The sequence below is a fragment of the Lolium rigidum genome, chromosome 2 (genome assembly GCF_022539505.1).
Source record: "Lolium rigidum isolate FL_2022 chromosome 2, APGP_CSIRO_Lrig_0.1, whole genome shotgun sequence".
In the NCBI taxonomy this organism is placed as follows: Eukaryota; Viridiplantae; Streptophyta; class Magnoliopsida; order Poales; family Poaceae; genus Lolium; species Lolium rigidum.
This window is the reverse complement of record NC_061509.1, coordinates 73,479,826-73,505,594: the sequence shown is the minus strand read 5'-3', so window position 1 is coordinate 73,505,594 and position 25,769 is coordinate 73,479,826. Positions and strand designations below refer to the sequence as shown.

The 25,769-nt window shown below is 46.4% G+C and overlaps 2 protein-coding genes across 2 annotated transcripts; one reads left to right on the top strand and one right to left on the bottom strand.

Annotated features, from left to right (window-relative positions):
* The first annotated feature begins 16,305 nt into the window (after positions 1-16,305).
* LOC124689881 (C2 and GRAM domain-containing protein At1g03370-like) lies at positions 16,306-22,840 on the top strand. The gene is made up of 10 exons (XM_047223337.1): positions 16,306-16,699; positions 16,863-16,868; positions 17,755-19,125; positions 19,411-19,593; positions 19,736-20,016; positions 20,095-20,211; positions 20,367-20,629; positions 21,862-22,006; positions 22,149-22,421; positions 22,523-22,840. The coding sequence occupies exons 1-10, from the start codon at positions 16,306-16,308 to the stop codon at positions 22,838-22,840; spliced, it is 3,351 nt and encodes a 1,116-aa protein (XP_047079293.1).
* A 683-nt stretch (positions 22,841-23,523) lies between these two features.
* Positions 23,524-25,541, bottom strand: LOC124691951 (pentatricopeptide repeat-containing protein At3g02490, mitochondrial-like). Its single transcript, XM_047225240.1, has one exon. The coding sequence runs from the start codon at positions 25,489-25,491 to the stop codon at positions 23,692-23,694; it is 1,800 nt and encodes a 599-aa protein (XP_047081196.1). The 5' UTR covers positions 25,492-25,541; the 3' UTR covers positions 23,524-23,691.
* Between the last annotated feature and the right edge of the window lie 228 nt (positions 25,542-25,769).

Genomic DNA, 25,769 nt, shown 5'->3' with positions numbered 1-25,769 from the left:
GTGCGGTTTAAATTATTGAGCTATCCCTCCCCCCATAATGCCAACATTAAATATTTCATTCTCGTTATATCATATGTTGATATGTGAGCTTAAATGATGAGTATTGGTTTGGACCCAAGATATATCTTCGCGGTGCCATGCCTTAACACTCATATATGGTGGCCTAGGCCACCACACTCTTCTTTGAGAAGAGTTGGAGTAATTTGGATCTTCATTGGATTTTATTGACATCTCCTTGTTCTTATGGGAATTGGCTCAATGTTTGGCTTTCTCTTGTGTTGATTCTTGCAAACTTGAGTTCATAGTACCATACCCCTCTTTGTGTCCATCCTATGCCATTCTCTCATCTCTAAACACTTTCTATGTCTTGCACAAGCTCGTTTCAAACAAAAAATTTGCATACCAAAACTCATATTTATCTTTGACCAAAATTTTTTTTTGTAAAAAAACAGGGGTGTTTCAAAAAAAAAAAACAAGGGGCGGAGGCTGGCCGACCCGGGCCTGACCAGGCCGGTAGTACCGCCTGGGGCCTGGCCGGTACTACCGCCGGCCTCGGGCCGGTGCCTCCAAGTGAGGGCGGGTCGAGCCCTGCTCCCCATTCCCTCCCCACTCGCCCATCCTCTCCCCAGCTCCAAACCACCAGCCGCCCGGCCGCCCCTGCCGACCTGCCGCCTCCCTTGCTCCCCCGGCCACTCTCCGGCCCTCTCCGGCCGGATCGGCTCCGTGGGAGCCTTCCCCCACCCCTCCTCCTCCATGGCTCCCGGTATTAGCCTCTCCCCCGTGTATTTTGCTCGTATTTTTGGCTCACATGTGTGTTGGTTATTGGTTCTACATGCTTAGATTTTTGGCTAAATCTTACTCTAAGAGGTTGTATCTATTGCTGATCTATGTCCTCTAGTATGTAGCACCGTTAACCTCTACTATGTAGCATTTTTTCTACCCATTGTGTGTGGCCTTATTTTTTTTTACCATCATGCATGTGTATTTTGGGTCAAAATTTTGTTATTTAGAGATGAGCTTGTGTCCTTATCCCATATGTCCCTCGGCTCTGTTCGTCTATTTCACAGGTGCTAGTGGTTCCGGTTCGGCGAAATCACGGAAGAGGCAAGGGGTTCCAATTCTTGAGGATGAGTTTGTTGAACAAGATGAAGTGTTACCCCGTGCCACTACTGCTCGTGGTGCTTCTTTGGCAAATAAAAAGAAATGGAAACCGGGTATTGAGTCTTATGGTGGCGTCCGCCTTCATGCATACATGGCTATTCGCACCGCTAACCCCTATTTGGGGCCTCGGTCTTCTCGCACTCGCAACCGTCACTTCTACACCGAGGTTCAAGAACGCATATTCAATGAAGTCTATCCTCCCAACAAGGTGAAGGTGGTTGATCAACGGTATATCAACATTGACCATTTGAAGAAGGATGCCTACTTTCATGAAGCTCTTGGTATTTGCGAGGAGTTTGTTTTGCTTCCCATTATGACTTTCCAATGCAACTATGATCCTTACCTTGTTGAAAGTATAAAGATGGTAAACCTAGAGGGGGGGGTGAATAGGTTTCTACAAATTTTAATTCTTTCTTTGCAATGTTAGGCTTTGCGGAATATAAAGATGAGCCTAATGCAAACTAGGTGAAGCAACCTATATGAGGATACAACTAACTCAAGCACGAAGGCTCTCACGAGGCGGTTAAATCACAAGTAAGGAGTTCGGTTAGAGATAACCGATAGCACGCGGAGACGAGGATGTATTCCCGTGTTCCCTTGCTTTGCAACAAGGTACGTCACGTTTGGAGGAGTGGAGGTCCCACGAAGGATTCCCCGCGCCACGAAGGCTCACCCTATTCTCCGGAGTCTATCCCACGAAGGAATAGCTCACTCACTTGTGGTAGACTTTGAGGTAGCCTCCAAACCTTCACAATCTTGCCCGGAGCAAATCCACGGCCGGATGCTCCGGACTCCTCTTGCCCACCTAGGGTTTCCAAGGAACCCTAGGAAGCAAGCTTCTCAATGAATACAAGGGGGAATGAGATTTGGCTTGGTAGAACAGTAGATCGGGTCCTCCTCTAGTGATTCCCCGGAGGGATTTGAGTTTGGGTGGAGGAGGAGGGAGATCTGAGGCTTTTGGTGTTTCTAGCAATGGAGTAAGAGAGAGAGAGCTCAAGAACAATTTATAGTATGTTGCCTAACTGTTCAGAGGTAGGAGAAGGCCTATTTATAGTGTTCTTCGAAAAATGGCCGTTGGTCAACTTGCCACATCAGATTTTCTTCGAGGAATCCGGTTGACCGGGTTTGGCGCCGGGCCGGCCGGCGCACGAGCCGGTCAGACCGGGCTTTCAACCGGGCCGGCCGGTTTCAACCGGAGCAGGGACCGGAACTAGACCGGAGGAGCTTCTGGACATACTGGAATGTGCCCGGATGGCACAAGCGTGAAATCCGGTTGGCGCCGGGGCAGCCGGTTGGTAGCCCGGTCCGGCCGGGATGATGACCGGACGCTCCGGTCCCTAGCCGGGCTGCGAGCCGGGCGGCGACCGGAGGACATGCCCCCCTTTACTGGATCCTGCCCGGATGGCACAAGCGCCGGAGCCGGTCCTGACCGGGCTGGCCGGTGCCAGGCCCGGTCCGACCGGGCCAGTGACCGGCCAGACACATGAAAATCCTGTTGATTCTTTCGTCGAGTTGGGGGGGTCTCCATTGCCTTCTTCTTCCATTGATACACCTTTATACCTCTTTGGCTAATACCGGGAATCATCTTGTAGCCATGTATTAGTCCAAATACACTAGCACGGTGTCATTGTTACCAAAATAATGGATAAGGGTAAAATACCCTTACAATCTCCCCTTTTTGGTATACGATGACAAACCGAGCTAGAGTCACAAATAGATATTATGATAAGCTCTAAACCTTGATTCCATATAAGATATTACGAAAGCTCCCCCATAATGTGTGCACTTGGAGAATTTGCGTTTGAATGCAAAGTGCACCATTTGTGAAATATGAGAAGCTCCCCCAATATCTTTAGGAAACAAGCATGGTATGGAGATGTGCATATCAAGATATATAAGCATAGCACACATAATCATCCTAACATAGAGTAGCACACATAATAGTCGTCCATACACATCCATACACGAATTATTGGAAATAGCAAATGGTTCTTGAAAAACTCAAAGTAAACAAGCACAAGCCATATAAAATCCAAATAAAGCAACTCCCATGGCTTGTGGCAACACCCCGTGAATCCTAGACTCTACTCTCTTCTCCCTCTTTGGCATCGGAACACCAAAAAGGCGAAGAAAAAGAGGAGAGATGGTAGCGCACCCATCAAAAGATCTCATGCCCAGCGGAGTATGAGCTCTCGCCATCATCACGCGTATCAGTAGCATCTTCATCTTCTTCATCCTCATCATCAGTAGGGACACGAGCAGGCTGAGGAGGAGGACCGCCAAAGCCGTACCATGTAGGATCAAAGTTCGGAACATCCGATCGGTGAGAGGAGGCATCTCCCGGTTAGGTGCATGAACGAGGCTCTAACTCAGGGCCAGGAGGAGGAAAAGTGATATTCCGAGTGGCCATGTACTCATTCTGGTGCCTTCTCGTCTCTTGGGTCATAGCAAGGCTTTGATGTGCAACATCATTAGAATTCTTGCACATCTGCCACATGGAGGAGAAGAACCTAGAGATACCATGCTGCGGGCGCCGAGTGAAGCGGGAGCTAGTAGGGTCATGGCTTTCCTTGGACCGGCGCTCAGGAGGTGTCATGTCGGGGACATCCGGTCTATCACCTTGGACAGGAACCTTGAATGCTTCCATCTTGACCCGTTGACCATGGGTATTGAGAGGAGCGAGGCACAACCTTGTTGATGAGGAGCTGGATGTATTGAGCATAGTTCGGGGTCATCCTTTCGCGAACACATCTCCTCAGCTCAGAGTAGATGAGATCACATCCATCAATGCATCGCCGGTGCTCAGGGTTGCAGTAGTACATCAAGTTCAAGTGATATCCTCGGCATTCACTTGTGTCGCTCGACTTGCTAATGAGAGACTCTCCGAATAACTTGGCAAGCAGGAGATAGGAGTAGAACATGCCGGATATGGTGGGAGGACGAGCGGTGGGCTCCCGAGGATAGCGAAAGCAATGTCTCCTTTGTTGAACTTCTGCCGAGAGTAAAGCTTGAAACCGTGAGCACGACCTCCACCAAACCCAAGGGCATCACGTAAGTCAAGATAGTTGCGGGAGTACTTCTCTTTGCCTCGTCATCCATGTCATGGTACGAGCTGGATCATCATGGAAGTACACAGTGCAGTGGAATTGCCTTACCAAGAGTGGGCAATAGCAACCATCAGAAGGCGTCAGACATACAAGCTCATACAGCCCCATGTTCTTCAAAGTCTCAACCACAAACCGATATGTGGTGGCTGCATGCATCTCAATAACATCCTTGACAGCCTTGGGCATAACAATGGTGCCATTCTTCATGTGCTCTTGGGAGTCATAGTACTCATGCCACATCCTCTCGCCGACTACGGGTCCAGAAGAACTTGTCGCCCCCGGTGTAAGTGGGAGCCTCAAAGCGATAGTGATTGGTTTCTCGAAGCCTTTTCCATGCACCAACATGGACATCGCCAACATTGTAGTCTGGCAATTCCTCATCATCTCCTTGTGCAGCGTGCTTATCTTTCCTTTTCTGGGCAGGCTTCTTGGTGCGGCCTCCAGCTGAGCTGCCACCAGTAGTCTGAGGAGCACGACCAGTAGAGCGCCGTGGTGGAACCCCTGAGTGCCTCCCTCGCTTGGCAACAGTGCCATGGTCCTCATCACTCCATTCATCACCCGTGAATCAGCAAAATATAGCGAGGATAGCAAAGAGGTAAGTGTACATGTCATCAATGAGGGAGAAGCCAGAAAGCATAGCATATATCCAAGTGTATTGATGAGATTGTGCGAAAAACTGGGCGAGCCGGCGCACGAGCCGGTCCGACCGGACTCGCGACCGGGCGAGCCGGTCGAAAATCCGGTCGACCGGGCAGCGCGCCGGACCGGCCGGTTGAATGGCCGGTTAACCGGGCTATGAACCGGGTGGTGATGATTTGTGATGTTTGCCCAGATTTTCTACCACAAATTCATGCAAAAACTCGAAAAACTTGAGTACATGCTATAGCAATAGAGTGGAGTATGTGCTTAGTGTTGAGAGACACTCTAAAGGCATGAGGACTTGCAAACCCTAACCCTAACCCTAAGATTTCCTCAAATTTTTGGCAAGAACTTGCAATGTGTGAGGAGGACTAGAGGTTAGGGAGGAAAGGAGAGTACATTACCCGAAGACATTGTTCTCCTTGATCAAGGGAGCAAGAGGAACACAAGGTAGGGCTTGAGAACCAAGAACTCCAAGAATTCCCAAACTAGTTGGAGAGGGACCAAATCCTTCGGTGGAGATGTTCCAAGGGCCCCGATCTATGGTGTGGTGGAGTTTGGGGAAGTTCTTGTGGTGGGAAGTGCCTAGATCTTGGTGGAGGTGCTGAGGGCGCCGGCCATGGTGGTGTGGGAGTTGGGAAAGAATGAGGAAGATGACCCCAAGGGGTAACCCCCTCAAACACATATCAGGCCGCGCGGCCGGTCGGGCGCCCGGTCGACCGGACCTGGAGCCGGCTGGCCCGGCGCAAAGGCCGGTCCAACCGGGCCAGAGACCGGCCAGGACATTTTGCCCAGTTTTGTCTAGTTTTGCCTCTTTTTGCCCCTATTCTTTGTGTAACTGTGTATGAATGCTCAGATGATGACATGTACATATAGATAGATAGACGATGATGAGATGAGCATAGACATGGGGTTGGAAAACACAAAGTTCTCTAGGCATACCCATTGGAGAGAAAATGCAAACAAGATACAAATAGCTACAATGGGCATGATTCGAAGTATATCAAGAATCATAAGAGCATTTTGAAATAGTTTTTGCTATAAGATCATTTTGGCCTTATATAGTCAAATCAAGTTGTAATGCAGGCTCAATGAGGGGCGGGGGATTACTCCCCCTATGTGAAAGCGCAAATGTCATGTGACCGCGAAGAGACATGCTTGGGTCCATATAATGACATTGGGTCTATTTATGTTGCACACATAGGTATGCATCATACCAAGACATGGTAAGATGACTATCCCCATATGTGCTATGCCTCTAAGCTAGATAGCAAGATAAATGCAAGAATATAGTGCAAGAAGTTAATCAATCCAAGTTTTTAGGATCAAGAATACCAAGTTCTCCTCTCAAGTTAACAAAGCGGGCTTCATCCAAAGGTTTAGTGAAAATATCCGCCAATTGGTAGGTTGTTCCCACATGAGTGAGATCAATATCCTTATTGGCAACATGATCACGTAGGAAGTGATGGCGAATGTCAATATGTTTGGTGCGACAATGTTGAACCGGGTTGTTGGCGATCTTTATTGCACTTTCATTGTCACAAAGAAGAGGCACCGTACCAAGAGACACACCATAGTCTTTCAAGGTTTGCTTCATCCATAACAATTGAGTGCAACAAGATGCCGCGGATATGTATTCGGCTTCGGCGGTGGATAGGGCGGTGGAGTTTTGTTTCTTGGATGACCAACTCACCAATGACCGGCCAATAAATTGGCAAGCCTCGGAGGTAGACTTCCGATCAACCTTATCACCGGCCCAATCGAATCCGAATAGCCAATGAGTTCAAAGGTTGACCCCTTTGGATACCATAGCCCGAGAGTAGGAGTGAGAACAAGGTATCTTAGTATCCGTTTGACCGCCACTAAATGGCTCTCCTTGGGAGCGGATTGAAAACGAGCACACATCCCTACACTTAGCATGATATCCGGCCTAGAGGCACAAAGGTAGAGCAAGGATCCTATCATGGAGCGGTATACCTTTATGTCCACATCCTTCTCACCGTCACATGAACCAAGTTGCCCCTTTACGGGCATGGGTGTCTTCATTGGACTCGCATTGGTCATGTTGAATTTCTTGAGCATGTCCTTCACATATTTTTCTTGAGAGATGAAGGTGCCTTTTGCAAGTTGCCTCACTTGGAAGCCTAGAAAGAACTTCAACTCTCCCATCATGGACATCTCAAATTTCCTAGTCATCAATAGCTCAAAAGCTTTGTTATGATTGGGGTTAGTTCCACCAAAGATAATATCATCAACATATATTTGACATATAAAGAGGCCACCCCCTTTAACCCGCTTGGTGAAAAGGGTGGAATCGACCGTACCCATGCAAAACCCATCATGTAGTAAGAAATCCCTAAGGAACTCATACCAAGCACGTGGAGCTTGCTTGAGACCGTAGAGTGCCTTATGGAGTAAATACACGTGATTGGGTCGGCATGGATCTTCGAAACCCGGGGGTTGTGCCACATATGCGGTTTCTTTTAGGGGACCATTCAAAAATGCACTTTTCACATCCATTTGATATAATTTGAAATTGTGGAAAGATGCAAATGCAAGCAAAAGACGAATAGCTTCAAGACGGGCTACCGGCGCAAAGGTATCCTCAAAATCCATACCTTCTATTTGGGCAAACCCTTGCGCCACTAACCTTGCTTTGTTTCGTATAACAATGCCATTCTCATCTTGCTTGTTCTTGAATACCCATTTGGTCCCAATGACATTGATGCGATGATCCTTGGGTCTCTCAACTAGAGACCATACTTCATTGCGAGTGAAACACTCCAATTCTTCTTGCATGGCAATTACCCAATCCGGATCGACCAAGGCTTCATGTACCTTGAGTGGTTCAAAACTAGACACAAAAGCATGATGTTGACAATAAGTGATAAGTAAAGCATGGTGTCTACGAGTTACCACTCCTCTTGAGATGCTACCAAGGACTTGATCCACTTTCATGTCGCTTGCCCTTGTAGCGGCCTTGATCTTCCGAACGGTTCCTTCATGATCAATGAATTCATCTCTTGCTAGTACTTGATCATGAGGGACCATTTGAGCTTGATCATGAGTTGAGGATGTTTCTTGATCCTCATCATGATCTTGCTCCATGGAATGAGGATCTTCTTCTTGTTCTTCGGATTGTGACTCATCTTGAGTAGAGGATGATTCTTGAGTTGCACATGATGGTTCGGCTTGAGTTGAGCTAGGCTCCACTTGTGGCGTGCTTGAAACATCTACTCCATCATCTTGATCATCATTATGAACCTCCATGGGCCGGATGTGTCCAATCCCCATATGCTTGATGGCACTAGATGGATCATCATCATTACCTGCAACACATGGAACAACTTGCTCCACTTGGGAGCCATTATCCTCCAAGAACACCACATCACAAGATACTTCAATGGTCCCGGAGGATCGGTTGTAGTATCTATAGGCGTGAGAGTTCTCCGCATATCCAACAAATATACCCTCTATGGTTCTAGTTTCAAATTTACCGAGCTTTCCTTTGTTGTTCTTAACAAGGCATTTGCATCCAAAGACACGAATATATGTGACATTAGGCTTGTTACCGGTAAGGAGCTCGTATGGGGTTTTGTTGTGGAGGGGACGGAGGAAGAGCCGGTTGGAGTAGTGGACGGCCGTAGAGATGGCTTCTCCCCAAAAGTTGTGGGGTGAGTTGAATTCACTCAACATGGTTCTTGCCATCTCAATGATAGTCCGGTTCTTCCTTTCAACAACACCGTTTTGTTGAGGGGTGTATGGCGCCGAAAACTCATGCTTGATGCCCTCATCATCAACAAACTCTTGCATAGTGTAGTTCTTGAACTCGGTGCCATTGTCGGTCCTAATTGCCTTGATCTCGGATTCATACATACGTTGAGCTTTCTTGGCGAAGGTGATGAACTCTCTATGGGTCTCGTCCTTAGTCTTGAGGAGAAAGACCCAAGAGTATCTTGAGTAATCATCAACAATGACAAGTCCATACTTGCTCCCACCAAGAGTATCATAATGTGATGGCCCAAAGAGATCCAAATGAAGGAGCTCCAAAGGCCTAGATGTGGAAACAATACTCTTGATGGGATGCTTCTTCTTGAGTTGCTTTCCGGCTACACATGCACTACAAACACGATCTTTCTCAAAAGAAACGCCGGTTAGTCCCACAATATGCTCACCCTTTAGGAGTTGTTTAAGATTCCTCATGTTAACATGACCAAGGCGGCGATGCCACAACCAACCTTCGTCATGCTTGGCCGCCATTAGACATGTGGAGAAGGAGGGGCTCTCTTTCGAGAGGTCAACCACGTAAAGGTTGTTCTCCACATATCCAACAAGGACCAATTTGAGATTGTCGCTCCTAAAGACTTGCACATAATATTTAGTGAAATATGAATTGTAACCGGCATCGGCAAGATGATATATAGAAAGTAAGTTATAGCCAAGGTGTTCAACAAGCATAACCGTCTCAAGACACAAGTCCTTAGAGATTGCTACCTTGCCATACCCAAGTACCTTTCCCTTTGAGTTGTCACCAAAGGTAATGCTTGACTTCTTGTTGATATCTTCAATGAATTGATCAAGCACACCTTTTCCTCCGGTCATATGATTGGTGCATCCACTATCAAACACCCATTTTGGACCACCGGAGGAATACCTACAAAATCAAGTAGAGAATTTAGGAACCCATCGATTAATGGGTTCCTTTGCAATGGCAACAATATATTTTGGTACCCAAATTGAGTACCCTCTATAAGCATAGCCATTAGGAGGGCCAACATAGTTAGCATAGACATCACCATAATAATCAACAAATAATGCATAGTGATCGTTTGGCCCCGTGCGGTCACCACTAGTGGCTTTGCCCTTTGAGGCTTTGCCATTGTTAGTGACCTTCTTGTTCTTATCTTGAGCGGGTTTCTCCTTCTTGTAGTTGTTCTTCTTGTGAGACTTGGGAACATATCCAAGTCCATACTTTTGATTGTTTGACCTTTGCTTACTCAAGAGGTCATCCAATCCCATCTTGTTCTTGGCGGTGGTGAACTTTGCAAGTTCCTTTGTTAACCTAACATTTTCCTCAAGAATAGATGCATGCTCACAAGAGGATTCATTAGGATGATAGTTGAGACCATATTTAGTCACCAAGGATTCAAGATATGCATTGGTCTCAACATGCAAAGAGAGTTCCTCTTGTAAACGAACATGTTCCTCAACAAGCTTAGCATGCTCACTAGTAAAAGATGTAGGGGGACTAGCATGCTTTTCAACAACAATGGGATCCTTCATTGATTCAAGTGCTTTCATGTAGGTTTCTTGGAGTAGGTCATGGTTCTCTCCAAGTTTCTTGAGCTCATCCTTTACAAGCTTGTTAGCTCTTTCAAGGTGGTCAAGATCCCTAGTGAGAGAAGCATGAGCAACTTCAAGTTCCTCTTTTGAGGTATGGAGCACTTGAGTCAAGGATTGAGCCCTATCAATAGTTTCTAGGTCCTTAACTTTATCAAGTTCATAGGTCTCAATTTGTTGCTTAAGGCCTTGAGATATGCACCTTTCGGTTTTTAGCTCTTGTCTTAGGAGATTGAATCTCCGTTCCTTTTCATCCAATTGATATTCTAATTCCTCAATGGACTCATCCTTTTCTTTGAGAGAGTCCATCAAGAAATCAAACTTGACAAGAGCATCACCACGAAGGGTGCATCTAACATTGTAAAGTTCCTTAAGCACAATTAGTTCATCTTGATTTTCATTTTCATCATCAAGAACACTAGATAGGGAAGGTGGAGATTCCATTACCTTGGTTTCCCTTGCCATAAGACAATCATAGCAATGACTTTGGATTTTATGAAGGCTTCGTTCATCTCGAATCCGTCATTGTACTTCTCAGCACCAAGTCCCTTGACCCTTACTTTCAGAACACCAAGCCTAGCATAGGCATCGAATACGGATTCTCCATCTTTAATCATGAACTGGTAGGCTTCTTGCTTTGCGGTCTCATAGAGAGCTGATTGGATCAAATCGGTTCCCTCTTGGAGTACTACGATCCGATCCCACAACTCTTTAGCGGAGACAATGTCATCGACTTGATCAAGAAGCTTGCGGTTGATGCCACTTCTAATCTTGTCACGTGTGGATGCATTGAGTTGACGGTTGTAGAACTCGGTGGAGGTCAACCGAGTAGGATCTTGTGGCTCCCGATGTCCATGAACAATGAGCTCCCATAGCTCCACACTGCAACTGCGAATATGAGATTCCATAGCAGATTTCCAATGAGGAAAGTGAGTTCCATCGTAATGGGGAACGGTCCCACTATGGTTTATATGAGGCATGGGTGAAGTGTTTCTGGGATAGTTATGGTTAACCTCATGGTAGGATTCTTTAGAAGCCGAAGCCCCACTAAGAGTTCCACCCGCAGCTAGGTTCTTAAGCATGGCGGTCATTTCGTCATTTGGTTTTGTAGCTCATCCTCCTTTTTCTTCTTCTCGGCATCATATGCCAAGAGTCTAGATTTCATCTCTTTAACCGAAAGGTTAGAGTCGTCATCTAGACCCTCGAAGAGTTTATCCATCTCACTCTTAAGGCGGTGAAGCCCTTAATAAGAGTCCAGGCTCTGATACCAATTGAAAGTATAAAGATGGTAAACCTAGAGGGGGGGTGAATAGGTTTCTACAAATTTTAATTCTTTCTTTGCAATGTTAGGCTTTGCGGAATATAAAGATGAGCCTAATGCAAACTAGGTGAAGCAACCTATATGAGGATACAACTAACTCAAGCACGAAGGCTCTCACAGAGCGGTTAAATCACAAGTAAGGAGTTCGGTTAGAGATAACCGATAGCACGCGGAGACGAAGATGTATTCCCGTGTTCCCTTGCTTTGCAACAAGGTACGTCACGTTTGGAGGAGTGGAGGTCCTACGAAGGATTCCCCGCGCCACGAAGGCTCACCCTATTCTCCGGAGTCTATCCCACGAAGGAATAGCTCACTCACTTGTGGTAGACTTTGAGGTAGCCTCCAAACCTTCACAATCTTGCCCGGAGCAAATCCACGGCCCGGATGCTTCCGGACTCCTCTTGCCCACCTAGGGTTTCCAAGGAACCCTAGGAAGCAAGCTTCTCAATGAATACAAGGGGGAATGAGATTTGGCTTGGTAGAACGGTAGATCGGGTCCTCCTCTAGTGATTCCCCGGAGGGATTTGAGTTTGGGTGGAGGAGGAGGGAGATCCGAGGCTTTTGGTGTTTCTAGCAATGGAGTAAGAGAGAGAGAGCTCAAGAACAGCTTTATAGTATGTTGCCTAACTGTTCGGAGGTAGGAGAAGGCCTATTTATAGTGTTCTTCGAAAAATGGCCGTTGGTCAACTTGCCACATCAGATTTTCTTCGAGGAATCCGGTTGACCGGGTTTGGCGCCGGGCCGGCCGGCGCACAGGCCGGTCAGACCGGGCTTTCAACCGGGCCGGCTGGTTTCAACCGGAGCAGGGACCGGAACTAGACCGGAGGAGCTTCTGGACATACTGGAATGTGCCCGGATGGCACAAGCGTGAAATCCGGTTGGCGCCGGGGCAGCCGGTTGGTAGCCCGGTCCGACCGGGATGATGACCAGACGCTCCGGTCCTAACCGGGCTGCAGACCGGGCGGCGACCGGAGGACATGCCCCCCTTTACTGGATCCTGCCCGGATGGCACAAGCGCCGGAGCCGGTCCTGACCGGGCTGGCCGGTGCCAGGCCCGGTCCGACCGGGCCAGTGACCGGCCAGACACATGAAAATCCTGTTGATTCTTTCGTCGAGTTGGGGGGGTCTCCATTGCCTTCTTCTTCCATTGATACACCTTTATACCTCTTTGGCTAATACCTGGGAATCATCTTGTAGCCATGTATTAGTCCAAATACACTAGCACGGTGTCACTGTTACCAAAATAATGGATAAGGGTAAAATACCCTTACACTTGTGACTCAGTTCTTTGCCACAGTCTATTTTCATGAGGATGACGCTCGCTCCATCACTTGGATGACTCGTGATGAGGTACTCACTACCACTTGGAGCACCTTTGGACAGATTCTTGGCTATCCTCTTCCGGACAATTGTGAAGATGACCGTGATAGTGGTTGGAGGTTTCACGGGCATTCTAATGCAAGCACCAAAGATGTTCTTGAGCCGCTCTATATGCCCGGTCGATGCAAGCTTGGATTCACTTCCGGTCTCCAACCCGTCTATGATATTATGCTTCGCATCTACCGTGAGACTCGTTGCCGTCAAAGTGGGTAATGTTGATGAGATCCATTCTTTTGTCATTGACTTGATGCTTCAAACTCATCTCCGAAAGGGCAAGGGTGTGAAGATGGATGTCATGGATTGCCCGTGGAACCAGATTTTCCTCGCGTATGGTTGAGAAGAGGTCTCCCGCCTTTGGTCCCTTCATCATGAAGCTTATTTCGAGGTATGGCGTCGAAATTTGAGGGTGCCATTCCGGAACCATTTTCATCACTCACTGCTCATAAACGCAAGAACCTTCTTATCAAAGATCATGAGCTCCTAGCTTCTACCTCAGCCCCTGCAGCTCCTTCTGCCCCAGCAGCTCCTTCAGCAGTTCCTGCAGATCCTTCCACTGCTCCTGCTCGCCGGCTTGATGGCTTCATTGCTCATATGGCTCTTGGGGCACCTCCGGCTCACTCCGCATATGATCCCATGCTCGAGCCCTCTTGGTACACCAAGCTCAAGATCAAGGTAAAGAAGACCTTCTGCCTCCAGCTCGATATTCAGGAGCGTATGTATGACGCCTATGTGGCAGAAAGAAAGCGCGACGCCGTCAGAAGAGCATCATGGCAAATCTTGGTGTGGAAGTGTCTCCTCCAGGATCTGAAGAGAATATCCTTCCGAAGCCTCAGTGGATTTCTGCTCATAGCCAGTGGTCTGATGGCGAGGATGGTCCCTCCTATGATGTCGACTCCGATGTTGCCGAGGACTTCCTTGATGCCTAGGGACGGTAGCATCGCTCTTCAACCTTTTTGGCATCTTGATGTCAAAGGGGGAGAAGAGTTCTATTAGGTTCGGGATTTGCATGGGAAGTCACAAGCTTGCGTTTTCTTTGACTCTTTATGCTTGTGACTTATGGTTATCTATTGTTGAGAACTACTTATCATGTTTTATGCACCTTATCTATGTGTGTGAGACATAGGGGCTATCTATTTATGTATGAGACATTATCTATCTATCTATCTATGGTAAAGACTAAGTGAACTTCATGTGGTATGATCTCTAAACTCAACACTTGTCTTTACTCACATATGGTTGTCTCTTCTCTATACAAGTGATGAATGTATTTGCTTACTAAGCATCTTTGCACTTGTTGGTGATTCGTATTTACTTGAGTAGTTTGATTCTAGATTATGTGCCTCTTATTCAAATGTTAATTCTATTAGATGCACATGTCTAGGGGGAGCTTTTTATGCAAATCTTATATTTTCTCTGCTCAAATACTCTCATCTTTTGCAAATCTTATATTGTCATCAAGAAACCAAAAAGGGGGAGATTGAAAGATCATATCTCATTTTATATGTAGTTTTGGTGTTGATGACAATGATAATATATGAACATTTCGGTTTATAAGATTTGTAGGTTATTACATTCTCTAGATGCTTAAAGCGTGAAGAGTATGCAAGATATCGGAAGAGAAAAGAAAGAAAAGAAGAAAGAAAGAAATGAGAAGAAGAAGAGAGAAAAGAAAAGAAGAAAAGAAGAGAGAAGCCGGAGGCTTGGGCGGTACCGCCGGCTCGGCCACGGCCGGAGGCTCCGGCCATGGTACCGCCCAAGGTACCGGTGGCGGCGGGGCGGCTCAGTATACTTGCCAGGGGGGTTGGAGCCCCGGCGGTACCTCGGCCGGTACCCCGGCCGGAGGCTCCGACCCCCCCTCCCGGACCGAGCCCCTCTGGCCACGTGGCCTCCTCCTGATGGTCGCGCGCGTCGCCTAGGAGCGGTAGTACCGGCCCAAACTGGCCGGTACTACCGGCCACCCCTCCAACGGCACGCAACGGCTGTTTCGGCATCCAGTATTTAAAGCCTTCTTCTCCAATGTGCTAGGGTTGCTCATTCCCCCTCCAAAAAGGACATACACCATTGTTGAGCCACCAAGAACATCAAATCCATCGGATCTCCTCCCGCAACCACCCAAATCCCTTGTGATTTGGAGAATCGAAGGAGAAGACCCCGATCTACATCTTCACCGAAGCAATTTGCATTTCCCCCTCATTTTGTTGAGGGCCCCCTTACTAGTGTTTCTCTTTGGATCCCTAGTTGATTTGTGTTGATGTATTGTTGTTAATTGTTGTGTTGTAACAGATTTGGGAGCCTCCAATTCGGTTGTGGATGTGTGCCCCAAGAACCTTGTAAAGGCCCGGTTTCCGCCTCGAGGAAATCCCTTAGTGGAAGTGGGCTAGGCCTTCGTGGCGTTGCTCACCGGAGATTTGAGTGAAGTCTTCGTGGCTGTTGGTTTGACTTTCGTAGCAACCACACTCCTCCAAACGTAGACGTACCTTCTTGCAAAGGAAGGGAACTACGGGAATCATCTCCGTGTCATCGCGTGCTCCACTCTCGGTTACCTCTATCCTATTCTATCTCTTATATTGCCTAGCTATATCTTGCTTAGTTGGTAGCCTTGTCATATAGGTAATTTCACTTAGTTGCATATCTAGAGAATTTACCTTTGGTGTCAAGCCTATATTGAAAAAGAACTAAAAATTGGTTAGCACCTATTCACCCCCCCTCTAGGTGCGGCATACGATCCTTTCATCGTCTGCAACAAAATTGAGTGCATGCAACCAAATAACTTGCATATGCTTCTCTACTCGTGCAAACACTAGCGATGCTGGCTACCAAACGAAATGCAGCAGATTTTGCAAAATTCCGAAGACGAAAAAAGGATGCAGGCTACCAAACGCATCCCTAATTTTTTTAACATTTTAAATGTATTTTTTAAATATATAGGCGCATTTCGACATGTGAGCCATCTGAGTTGTTCATTTCCTAAAAAACATATTATCCCGTTGAGCTGCTTTATGTGAAACTTTTGCAGGAATTTCTAGATTTGTCTTCGAATAGCACTGAGATGCTGATTTATCAGTGCACACTTGCAAATAAGTACAGCTAATCTGAATTAGGCAGTTATCCCCAACCTGAGGCGACCCACAAAGGTCGGAGCACCTGCAACGTGTTGGGCGAAAGCCATGCCCCGCTCCGCAAATCCAACGGCAGCAGGCCCCCGCACGAATCTCGAGGCCGAAAACGGCACGAGACAAACGCCTCCGCAATTCAAACGGTGGCGGGTAATCCCTCTCCTCGCCCCTCTTCTCTCTCTCTCATCCGGAATCCCCAATCCGCCATTGCTCTCCCCCACCAAACCTGCGTTAGGTGGCGATGGGCGCGGTGGACCGGCCGGAGCCGGCGCAGCGGAGCGCGCCGATGCGGCTGTGCGTGCACGTGCTGGAGGCGCGGGGGCTGTCGGCCATCTACCTCAACGGCACCAGCGACCCCTACGTGCGGGTGCAGCTCGGGAGGCGCAGGGCCAAGACCACGGTGGTCAAGCGGAGCCTCAGCCCCTCGTGGGACGAGGCGTTCGGCTTCCTCGTCGCCAGCGTCGCCGAGGAGCTCGTCGTCTCCGTGCTCAACGAGGACAGGTACTTCAGCACCGACTTCCTCGGCCGGGTCAGGGTGCCGCTCTCCGCCATCCTCGAGACGGAGGACCATTCCCTCGGCACCGCGTGGTACCAGCTGCAGCCCAAGAGCGGCAAGTCCAGGAGGAAAAAGCGCGGTATGCACGCTCTTCATTTCATCCGTTTCGCAGTCCTGCCATATTCTTTGGTTGCCTTTGATGTTTAGAAAGTATATAGATGCTTTATTGAAGATGATATTACATAGCATTGTTTGGGTACGGATTGTGAATCTAAGCTATCAAATTGAGCATGGAATGTTAGTCTCAGGTAGGAGAAATGCCCCCCCATATGCTGCTCAAATTGGACACTGCAGGGATCTTTAGCAATAGAAGCTTAATTTCTCCGACAAAGATTGCAAGCTTTACATGTAAATGTTTCCAGAAATTGATGAAGCGGCAACTGGAGCTATCAAATTAATCCCAAAAGGATTCCATTAGGTGTTGTTATATTGCGCCTCATGCCAGTGTTGCTTATTATAGTCAAGTTTCTCTATTTTGAGGACTAATCCGGCCTTATCAACTAACTGAATTTGCATTGGGTCTAAACTCAACTGAATTTTTTTTGAGAATAAACTTGCTGCGATTATATTAATCAATCGGCACACTCAGATGCCAAGAGTTCAACAACGAAATCTGGTGGGGAAACCAACCAGGTATTACACAAATTATTTTCGCAGCCCTGTTTAGCTAGCAAATGCGCTACTCCATTGCACGATCGACGTGCATGCCTAACCAAGTGCTCTACGAAGCCCTTCAGCAGAAATTTAACCTCTTCGACGAGGGGACCATGAACAGAACGGTCCATCTCCTTGCTTCTCAGCTTGGTACTAACACCCAGGCAATCCGTTTCCAGACAAACCTTCTCCCGGCCTTGTCGCTTGGCTAGCTCCAAAGCCCTTTTGCAGGCAATCAGCTCGGCTCTCTCGGGATCAGATACAGAGGGCAAAAAATGGCACTCACCAGCCAGAAAACCCCCACGATGATCACGCAGAACCACACCTGTACCGCCAGCTCCAGAACTCAACTGAATATTAATACAATGAAAAGTCGCTAGTCACAAAAGCTTTATGCCTTTATTGCTAGAGTCAATTGAACCCTGCTAGAAAGTAAATTCAGCTGACAAGCGTTATTGACTATTTTATTTTATTTCGCAGGTGAAATTTGCCTGAAGATATACTTATCGGTTAGGGAAGGCCATTTCAATGAATCACAAAACATTCTCATGCAACTTATCGACGAAACGCCGTGCAGCTCAACTAGGTCACTTGAAACTAAGGCCTCATCCTTATCAGCAGCTACTAGCAGCCTGGATCTATCAGCCTGTGCCAGCATGGACCATGCGCTATACCGTAGCGGCGTGGATCAGTTGCCCGGAAGCATCACGGACCAAAAAGATACTAGCAGCATAGAGCGCCTACCCTGTGGCACCACACAACAATCTGTTCTTCTGGAACCTGAAGAAGATGAGGGCGATGCTACTGCGTCATCAGTAGTGGAGGTCTGGTCTCGATACTTCCGGAAAGGTGCAGATAATGCAACTTGTATCGCAACGGATGCTGACTCCATGGAACAGTTTCAAGAAACAGAAATAGTGAATTCTGAATCTTGTGAAAACGGCACACATGAAGTTAATCTTGATGAACTACTAAAAACTATGGAGTCTAAAGATCAAGGTTGTGGAATGCCAGGAAACCTGCCTGGTGGTATTCTAGTGGAGCAATCTTACATTATTAAACCAGCTGAATTGAATGCCATGCTGTTTTCAGCAAATTCAGATTTCTGGCCAGCAGTTGCAGAAGTTCAAGGGCTAAGTGGGCTTCATACTGATCCCTGGAAACATGAGAATAATGAGAGTTCTTTGAAAAGAACATTAACTTACACAAAAGCTGCAACTAAATTAGTTAAGTCTGTGAAAGCTACGGAAGAGCAGACTTACTTGAAGGCAGCTGGAAATTCGTTTGCGGTTCTTTCTAGTGTTAGCACTCCTGATGTTCCCTGTGGTAATTGTTTCAAGGTAGAAATAATGTACTGTATAATACCAGGTCCTCAATTGCCATCTGAAGAACAAACCTCACAGCTTACTATAAGTTGGCGTCTGAACTTTGTTCAGAGTACAATGTTGAAAGGAATGATCGAGAATGGGGCAAAACAAGGCCTCAAAGAAGGATATGCACAGTTTACTGAAGTACTTTCCCAGAAAATTAAAGTAGCTGAGCTCAGTGACGCTAACTCGAGCAAAGACAAGATTCTAGCTTCACTACAGACTCATGAACAATCAAACTGGAAGCTGGTTGCTCGCTTCCTTGGGAGCTTTGCATTCATTTTCTCAGTTACTGTTGCAATGTATGGCATTGCACATCTTCGTCTAGCCAAGCCCAGTAATATGGTGCATGGAGGGCTTGAATATTTTGGTATTGATCTTCCAGATTCAGTTGGGGAGGTTGTGTTTTGTGCTATTTTGATCCTTCAGGGACAGAATATCTTCAAAGTAGGTCGACGCTTTTTGCATGCCTGGAAGAAACGTGGTAATTTATTTCTCTTCATCCAGAACCAGTGCATATGTATTTATCTGTTGACAGACACTCCTTCTATTATGTAAATATTAATCCAGGAAAAAGTTACTGTTTATTCCCCACCCTCTCTACCTACTCTTTTCTGGAATTGCTTTAGTTCCTGAGATGATTTAAAACAAAGTTTATTATCTTAAGAATACACTATCATTCCCTGCACTTCTACGTCATAAATCCTCTACTCCTTTCCTTGGGTATAAGCAATAAGCACATGCAAACCTTTTGTTCTTCAAATATTAGGCAGCGATCATGGTGTCAAAGCTCATGGTGATGGTTGGTTGCTGACTGTTGCACTTATCGAAGGAAGCGGCATAGTAGGCGCAGGCACACCTGGCTTGCCTGATCCTTTTGTAGTTTTTATGTGCAACGGAAAGAAGAAAACCAGCTCAGTAAAATTCCAGGCGTCAGAACCGAAATGGAATGGTAAGTTCGTCTTTTTGTTAATTTTCTTCCAATCCTGTTTGTTGAAAAGAAAAAGAATACACTGTGATTTGGGAACACTTCCATTTGTATGGCCTTCCTTCTTAGAGCATTTGCTGACACCGTGATTTTCTGAACTTTATAGAGATATTTGAATTCGATGCAATGGATGACCCCCCATCAAGGTTGGACGTGGCTCTGCATAATTCGGATGGCCCACTCAATGAAAATACAATTGGTCGCACAGAAATAAATTTTGTGAAAAATAATTTGTCGGATTTGGGTGACATGTGGCTTCCTCTAGATGGAAGGTTTGCCCAAGGTTCTGAGCCCAAGTTACACTTAAGAATTTTCTTGAACAACTCCCGGGGGTCTGAAGTTGTTATGAACTATCTGGATAAGATGGGGAAAGAAGTTGGTAAGAAGGTACGGTTTGGCCAGCATTTGATTTTATCATCATTTTCAGATCAGGGTACTTACTGAAGTTGCCGACTGAATGTTCAGATGCACTTGCGGTCCTCTCAGACGAATTCATCATTCCGTAAGCTCTTCAGCCTTCCTCCGGAAGAATTTCTTATCGACGATTTCACCTGCCACTTAAAAAGGAAAATGCCACTTCAGGTAATTAGGTGTGTATAGTTGGTCTTGAATTCCATGGCTAAGTAACTGTTAATGGTTTATTACACACTGACAGCTGCCAGAGTTTATAACTACTCAGTTGCTATCGTTCTGCTTCCATTTCAACCAAGAACTGAAGTAGTTAGTATTTTTCGCAGGGGCGTCTCTTTCTTTCCCCAAGAATAACTGGGTTTTATTCAAACATATTTGGGCGCAAAACAAAGTTTTTCTTTCTTTGGGACGATATTGATGATATCCAGGTTGTTCCGCCGTCTCTATCAACAGTTGGCAGTCCATCCTTGATGATCATCCTACGGAAGGACAGAGGTCTAGAAGCCAGACATGGTGCCAAAACACAGGATCCTCAAGGAAGACTGAAGTTCCATTTCCAAACATTTGTTTCATTCAACGATGCTCACAGGTGCCTTTCCTTTTGCCATTTGTTTTTTACTTGTTTCGTGTCTGCAGGATTGGAACGAGAACTTGAACTCTAAATATATGTTAGTAGATGGTTTTAACCGATCATCATAACCCAGCACCAGATGAAGTGTATCCAAGTATTGATTATCATGAATGCATGGTATTGTATCCTGAGCTCCTGATAAAGTATCCCAAACAATCACAGATACTCATACGATGAAGTAGCATGACAAATGTTTGTGGAATAACTGCTTGACCATGGTTTTACAGCCTGCAATTCAATATGATGTCTCCTTTCCTTATAAAGGCTAGTTAATTTTTTTATTATATTTTCGAAAATAGGTTAGATGTTAGGACATGTATAATATATGATTCCCTCCTAAATAATTTCCTGAACTAATTGAGAGAAAATTTGGAGCATATTGACTGGGAAGCAGATGGTGACTTTGGTCACATTTTACATTTGTAAAGAAAGTAGTTGAACTTCCCATTGCAAGGGAAAGAACCTTTCTAGGGCTAGAGTCGTTCTTGAAACCTGGGTTTTATGTGTTGGTGTGACCACAGAGGCACATATTTTGTTCTATACCAGCCAGCGAGATGCTTTTTGATTCCTTGGTGAAGACCTCTCAAGTCACTTCCAAGCCTTTTCATGCTATGCAAATTTCCATGGTTAGAAAGTCTTGTCAAAAGTTGTTAGGCCTACTATTTTTGTATCGTAAGTAAGCAAATGTCCATAATTGGACATGTATTGAAAGAAGGTATTTGTAGTTTCAAAGATCCACGGATAATACTTACCTCCAAGTTATATGAGCATGCAAACACGACAGAAATATAACTTACTCTGTCTAGAAATGTAGGCCATTTTGAGGTTTTGCAGTCTTCAGTGCAAGACTTCGATAACAATTTCTGATCATGCTGCAAGAGATCTAATGTCATTTGATAGGGTGGATATTTGTAGTCTCACACATTTTAGGTGGTATAAAAAATTCAAAAGGTTGACTGTATATCACACACATGTCAGCCTAAATTTCTGGACAGAAGGAGCAATCGGTATCAGTCATCCTACACGGTTTTTCCTTGGTACAATAATGCTGCATGCAAATAATGATTCATCTTGTTAAACTTCTGTCAAGATTACTTGATAAATCAAATTGGCTCTCATTCTTTCAGTACAGTTTTCCATGAATTTCTCTTATCATATGGTTGATGACATACCAATCTGATGTCTGGCAGAATTATTATGGCACTTTGGAAACAAAAGGGAGAGATGATCGACAAAGAACCTGAACCGAAACAGCTCCCATGTGAAGAAAGTTCTTTGTTGGCCAACGAAGACGTAAAAATGTCAGAAGTCTACTCGGCTGTTCTTTCTGTTGATGTGAGCCTCACTCTCTTGAAAATGAATGTGTGTGGAACCTTGTGAAAATGTCAGAAGTCTACTCGGCTGTTCTTTCTGTTGATGTGAGCCTCACTCTCTTGAAAAAGCATCTGTTTAAACCTCTTGAATTATGTACTCGCAGGTCAGTGCCTTGATGGAGATGTTTTCCGGGGGTCCATTGGAACATAAGGTGATGCAGAAAGCTGGTTGTGTCGACTACTCACCAACAGAATGGGAGCCGGTAAACAAAAACATATACCAACGGCAGATCAGCTTTAAGTTTGATAAAAGTTCGTCAAAATATGGAGGAGAAGCAACGACCACGCAACAAAAGTATAACTTACAGAATCGAGATGGGTGGGTCCTTGAGGAGGTGATGACCCTGCAAGGCGTTGTGCATGAAGACTACTCGAGTGTGAGATAACTTACATAATCAACAGTGCTTCTGATGAAAATGCTTGCATGCTTAACCTCAAATTTCAGGATCATGACATTCTTTCTCTTCCAAAATTGCAGATCCAGCTCAAGTACCATATGATGAGCACTTCCTTGAAACCAAATTCCTGCAGCATTCAGGTAATGTTAGGGATTGTCTGGTTGAAGGGCACTAAGCACCAGAAGAAGGCTTCAAAGAATGTCATGTCGAATTCCACCAACAAGCTGAAGGAAATATTCTCCGAAGTCGAAAAGGAGCTTTCATCAAGAAAAGGTACCCCTTTTGAGCACACCAGATACCCCTTCTCAGCACACCAGACTGATTTTCCGAGTAGCAAAATGCTGAGACGAGCCTCAGCTCAGTTTGACAGAAATGCCGCCTGCTCAGATAGAAAATAGTGTGATTGTCTAAAGCGCTAACTAGTATTTTTGCAACGTTATTCCAGGTGCAAGTTAACGCGGATGCAGAACAGCAACTAGATTGGCTGATCATGTCGCTCAATTAGATAAAAAGAAGATACAAAAGACCGGCAGTCAGAATGATCATAACATAGTTTGGTGCGGCAGCATCACTGCCCGCTTCAGTGCTTCACCTCCAGCCCTTTTTTTGCACAGATGGGCAGCTCATGTGAATAGATAGAACAGAGATGTTTTCTCACATTCAATCAAACTCAAGCAACACTGTATATACACCATCAACTTATACCACAAGGTTACACGAATGGAATGTAGAATTTTTACCAAGTCTTATGATACCCATCATCTAATGTGCTTGAGCTACTGACATGCATGCAGTCATCATCAACGTACAGAGCTTGGAGAGTTTATATGTACAAGGGCCAACTACAAATAAAAAAGAAAAACTAGCAGCACACAGATAAATACCAGAACTGCTTAACTCAAGCTCATAGGACCATCAAGCTGACAGGACGTAGATAATACCAAAGGAGGATTGCAATGAGAAGAACTACTGGAAACTGATTTCCACTGTTGCCAACTGTTTACCTTGACACAGTTGCCAATCGCTATTGCTACATGAAGCATATAAATGTGTTGGCATATACAGGCTGAAATTTAGGACAGAGAGGAAAAAAGAATGATGCTGTATTTATTTTTGAAAGGATCACGTAGACATTTCAGCAAAGATGTTTCTGCCATCCAATTTCTGATCCTGGCTCAAAGGCCATACAAAGCCAAAAGAAAATACAAAGTGCCATTCAAAATGCGGGTGTCAGCAATTCAATTCCACATTACAAAGCAGCAGCAGCTGCTGCAGGTTCTTCTTGCAGCTTCTTCGTGTAGAAGAGGTCAAGAACCTCTGCATGGTTTCTGACACTTCCAGGAGATACCAAGAGCAGCTGCTGGGCAATTTCATGCCTCCCCTCTTTGAACAACCCTTGAAACAGGCGCTTGTAAACTGTTCTTGATGGGAACTCCTTTGAAGTCATTGCCTTTAGGAGACCCAGGGCATCCTCCACGGTCCCAGACTTGGAAATGTGCGAGATAAGTGGATCAATATAAGGCGGAAGGCCATTAGTTTTCATTAAACCCAGCGCGTCAAATGCTTCGTTCAGATGCCCTTGGCGGATCAACTTGTGGATCAAATACTTGTAGGTACTTTGCCAAGGAACCACATCATTTTTCACCACCAAGTCCTTGAGAACTTTGAATGCTTCCTTTGCTTCTTTTTTCTTGCAAAGCCCAGACACGAGCACCTCAAGAGCGCAACCGACCTGATTGCCGCTTTGTCTTTCGAGCATTTCAGGGAAACATGCAACTGCCATATCAACATCATCACCAAGAGAATACTTCTTAACCAAAGCAGACCATACAACTGGATCCAACTTATACCCTGATTTTTCGACGCGGGCCAAATGTTTGCGTGCATCTTCCAGATTCCCAGCATCACACATTGCAAGAACAGCTTTCCCATGCACAGTGCTATCTGGTGCAAAGCCGCCATCCTCCATGGCCTTCAACACTCTACCACTCTCCCCAAGCCTTCCCATGCTTCTCAAAGACTTGATAACAGCGTCAAACACGGAATGCTTCACCTCATTCCCGGCTTTCTGATAGATCCGCACAACCCTCATCACCATCTTCAGGTCCAGATCATCCCTCACCACAACCTTCTTCAATAAGAAGACAAAATCCTCAGCTGATGGCTTCTCCGTGCCCCCCATCGCAAACCGGAACAAGTCTACTGCATCCTCAAACATCTTCCTCTTGAGGAACCTACCGACGAGGGTAACATACACCTCCTTATCCATCCCAAGCTCCTTGCTACTCATCTTCCGCAGTACGTCCCGGAACTCCTCGATGCAATCCTCCCGACCAATGGCCTTTGCCATTGCATTGTAAACCTTGCCCCAACCAATCCCCGCCCCAGCTGACTGCTCCACCCACGCAAAGAACACCATTGCTTGCTGTGGGAACTGTCCAACCTTCTCCACAACCAACGCCACCAGCTCATCGGTCACATCAACGCCTAATGCATTGAGCTTGTCCAACTTGGATAGCTCATCGGCATCTGAACGAAGAATCTTGCACGCCTCTGCCACCGCTGCGTTCCTGGCGTGAGCGGTGAAGGCGCCCTGGATCATGCCGGCGTCCTTGGACATGTCCTTGGACCGGAAGCTCTCGGTGGCGGTCTTGAGGGTGGTCTTTGAGAGGCCGTAGCCCTTGGACCGCATCGAGGTGACGAGTGACCAGAAATGGTCGGCGTCGCCGTTGGCCGCGGCGAGCTGGAGCATGGAGTTGAAGCACTTGGAGTTGAGGACGGCGGTGTCGGGGTTGGATGTGGCCCAGGAGAAGAAGCGGGAGGCGGCGGGGTAGTTGGAGGCGAGGTCCGGGTGGACAAGGAGGGCGGGGATGGTGTTGGGGTGGGAGAGATCGAGGCCGGCTGACTGGATCGCGGCGGTGGGATCCGCGGGAGGGGATGGCTGGGAGAAGATGGCTGCGACGGAGGAGCCGGACATGAGGCGGTGGTGGGGGATGAGAGAAGGGAGGCGGCGGATTCCTCCGCCGGAGTTGAGGACGGCGTGGAGCATGGTGGCGGCGGCGGGGGAGGAGACGGAGGAGGTCGGGGTTTGGAAATGAAAATGGGGTTTAGCCTAGGGTTGGCCCAGAATCAGATCCAGTTTGGGGGTGGAAACAAGGATGGGCTTTCTCTGTTTCTTTTTTCTGTTGCATTTTCCAAAATGGTTGGATGCTGGCATGCTGCTACAAGTGAATTTCGACTGAGTAGAATTGGAATTGGCTCCCATAACAAAAAGATTTGGAATTGATTTGAATATTTTTGTTTGGTCACTAAAAATTGGCGTCTCTC

Coding starts and splice junctions, on each gene's coding strand:
- LOC124691951 (XM_047225240.1), bottom strand. CDS start 25,491: ATGCTCCACGCCGTCCTCAACTCCGGCGGAGGAATCCGCCGCCTCCCT.
- LOC124689881 (XM_047223337.1), top strand. CDS start 16,306: ATGGGCGCGGTGGACCGGCCGGAGCCGGCGCAGCGGAGCGCGCCGATG. Junction 20,212..20,366: donor AAAGGAAAATGCCACTTCAG/GTAATTAGGTGT, acceptor TATTTTTCGCAG/GGGCGTCTCTTTCTTTCCCC. Junction 22,007..22,148: donor CGGCTGTTCTTTCTGTTGAT/GTGAGCCTCACT, acceptor ATGTACTCGCAG/GTCAGTGCCTTGATGGAGAT.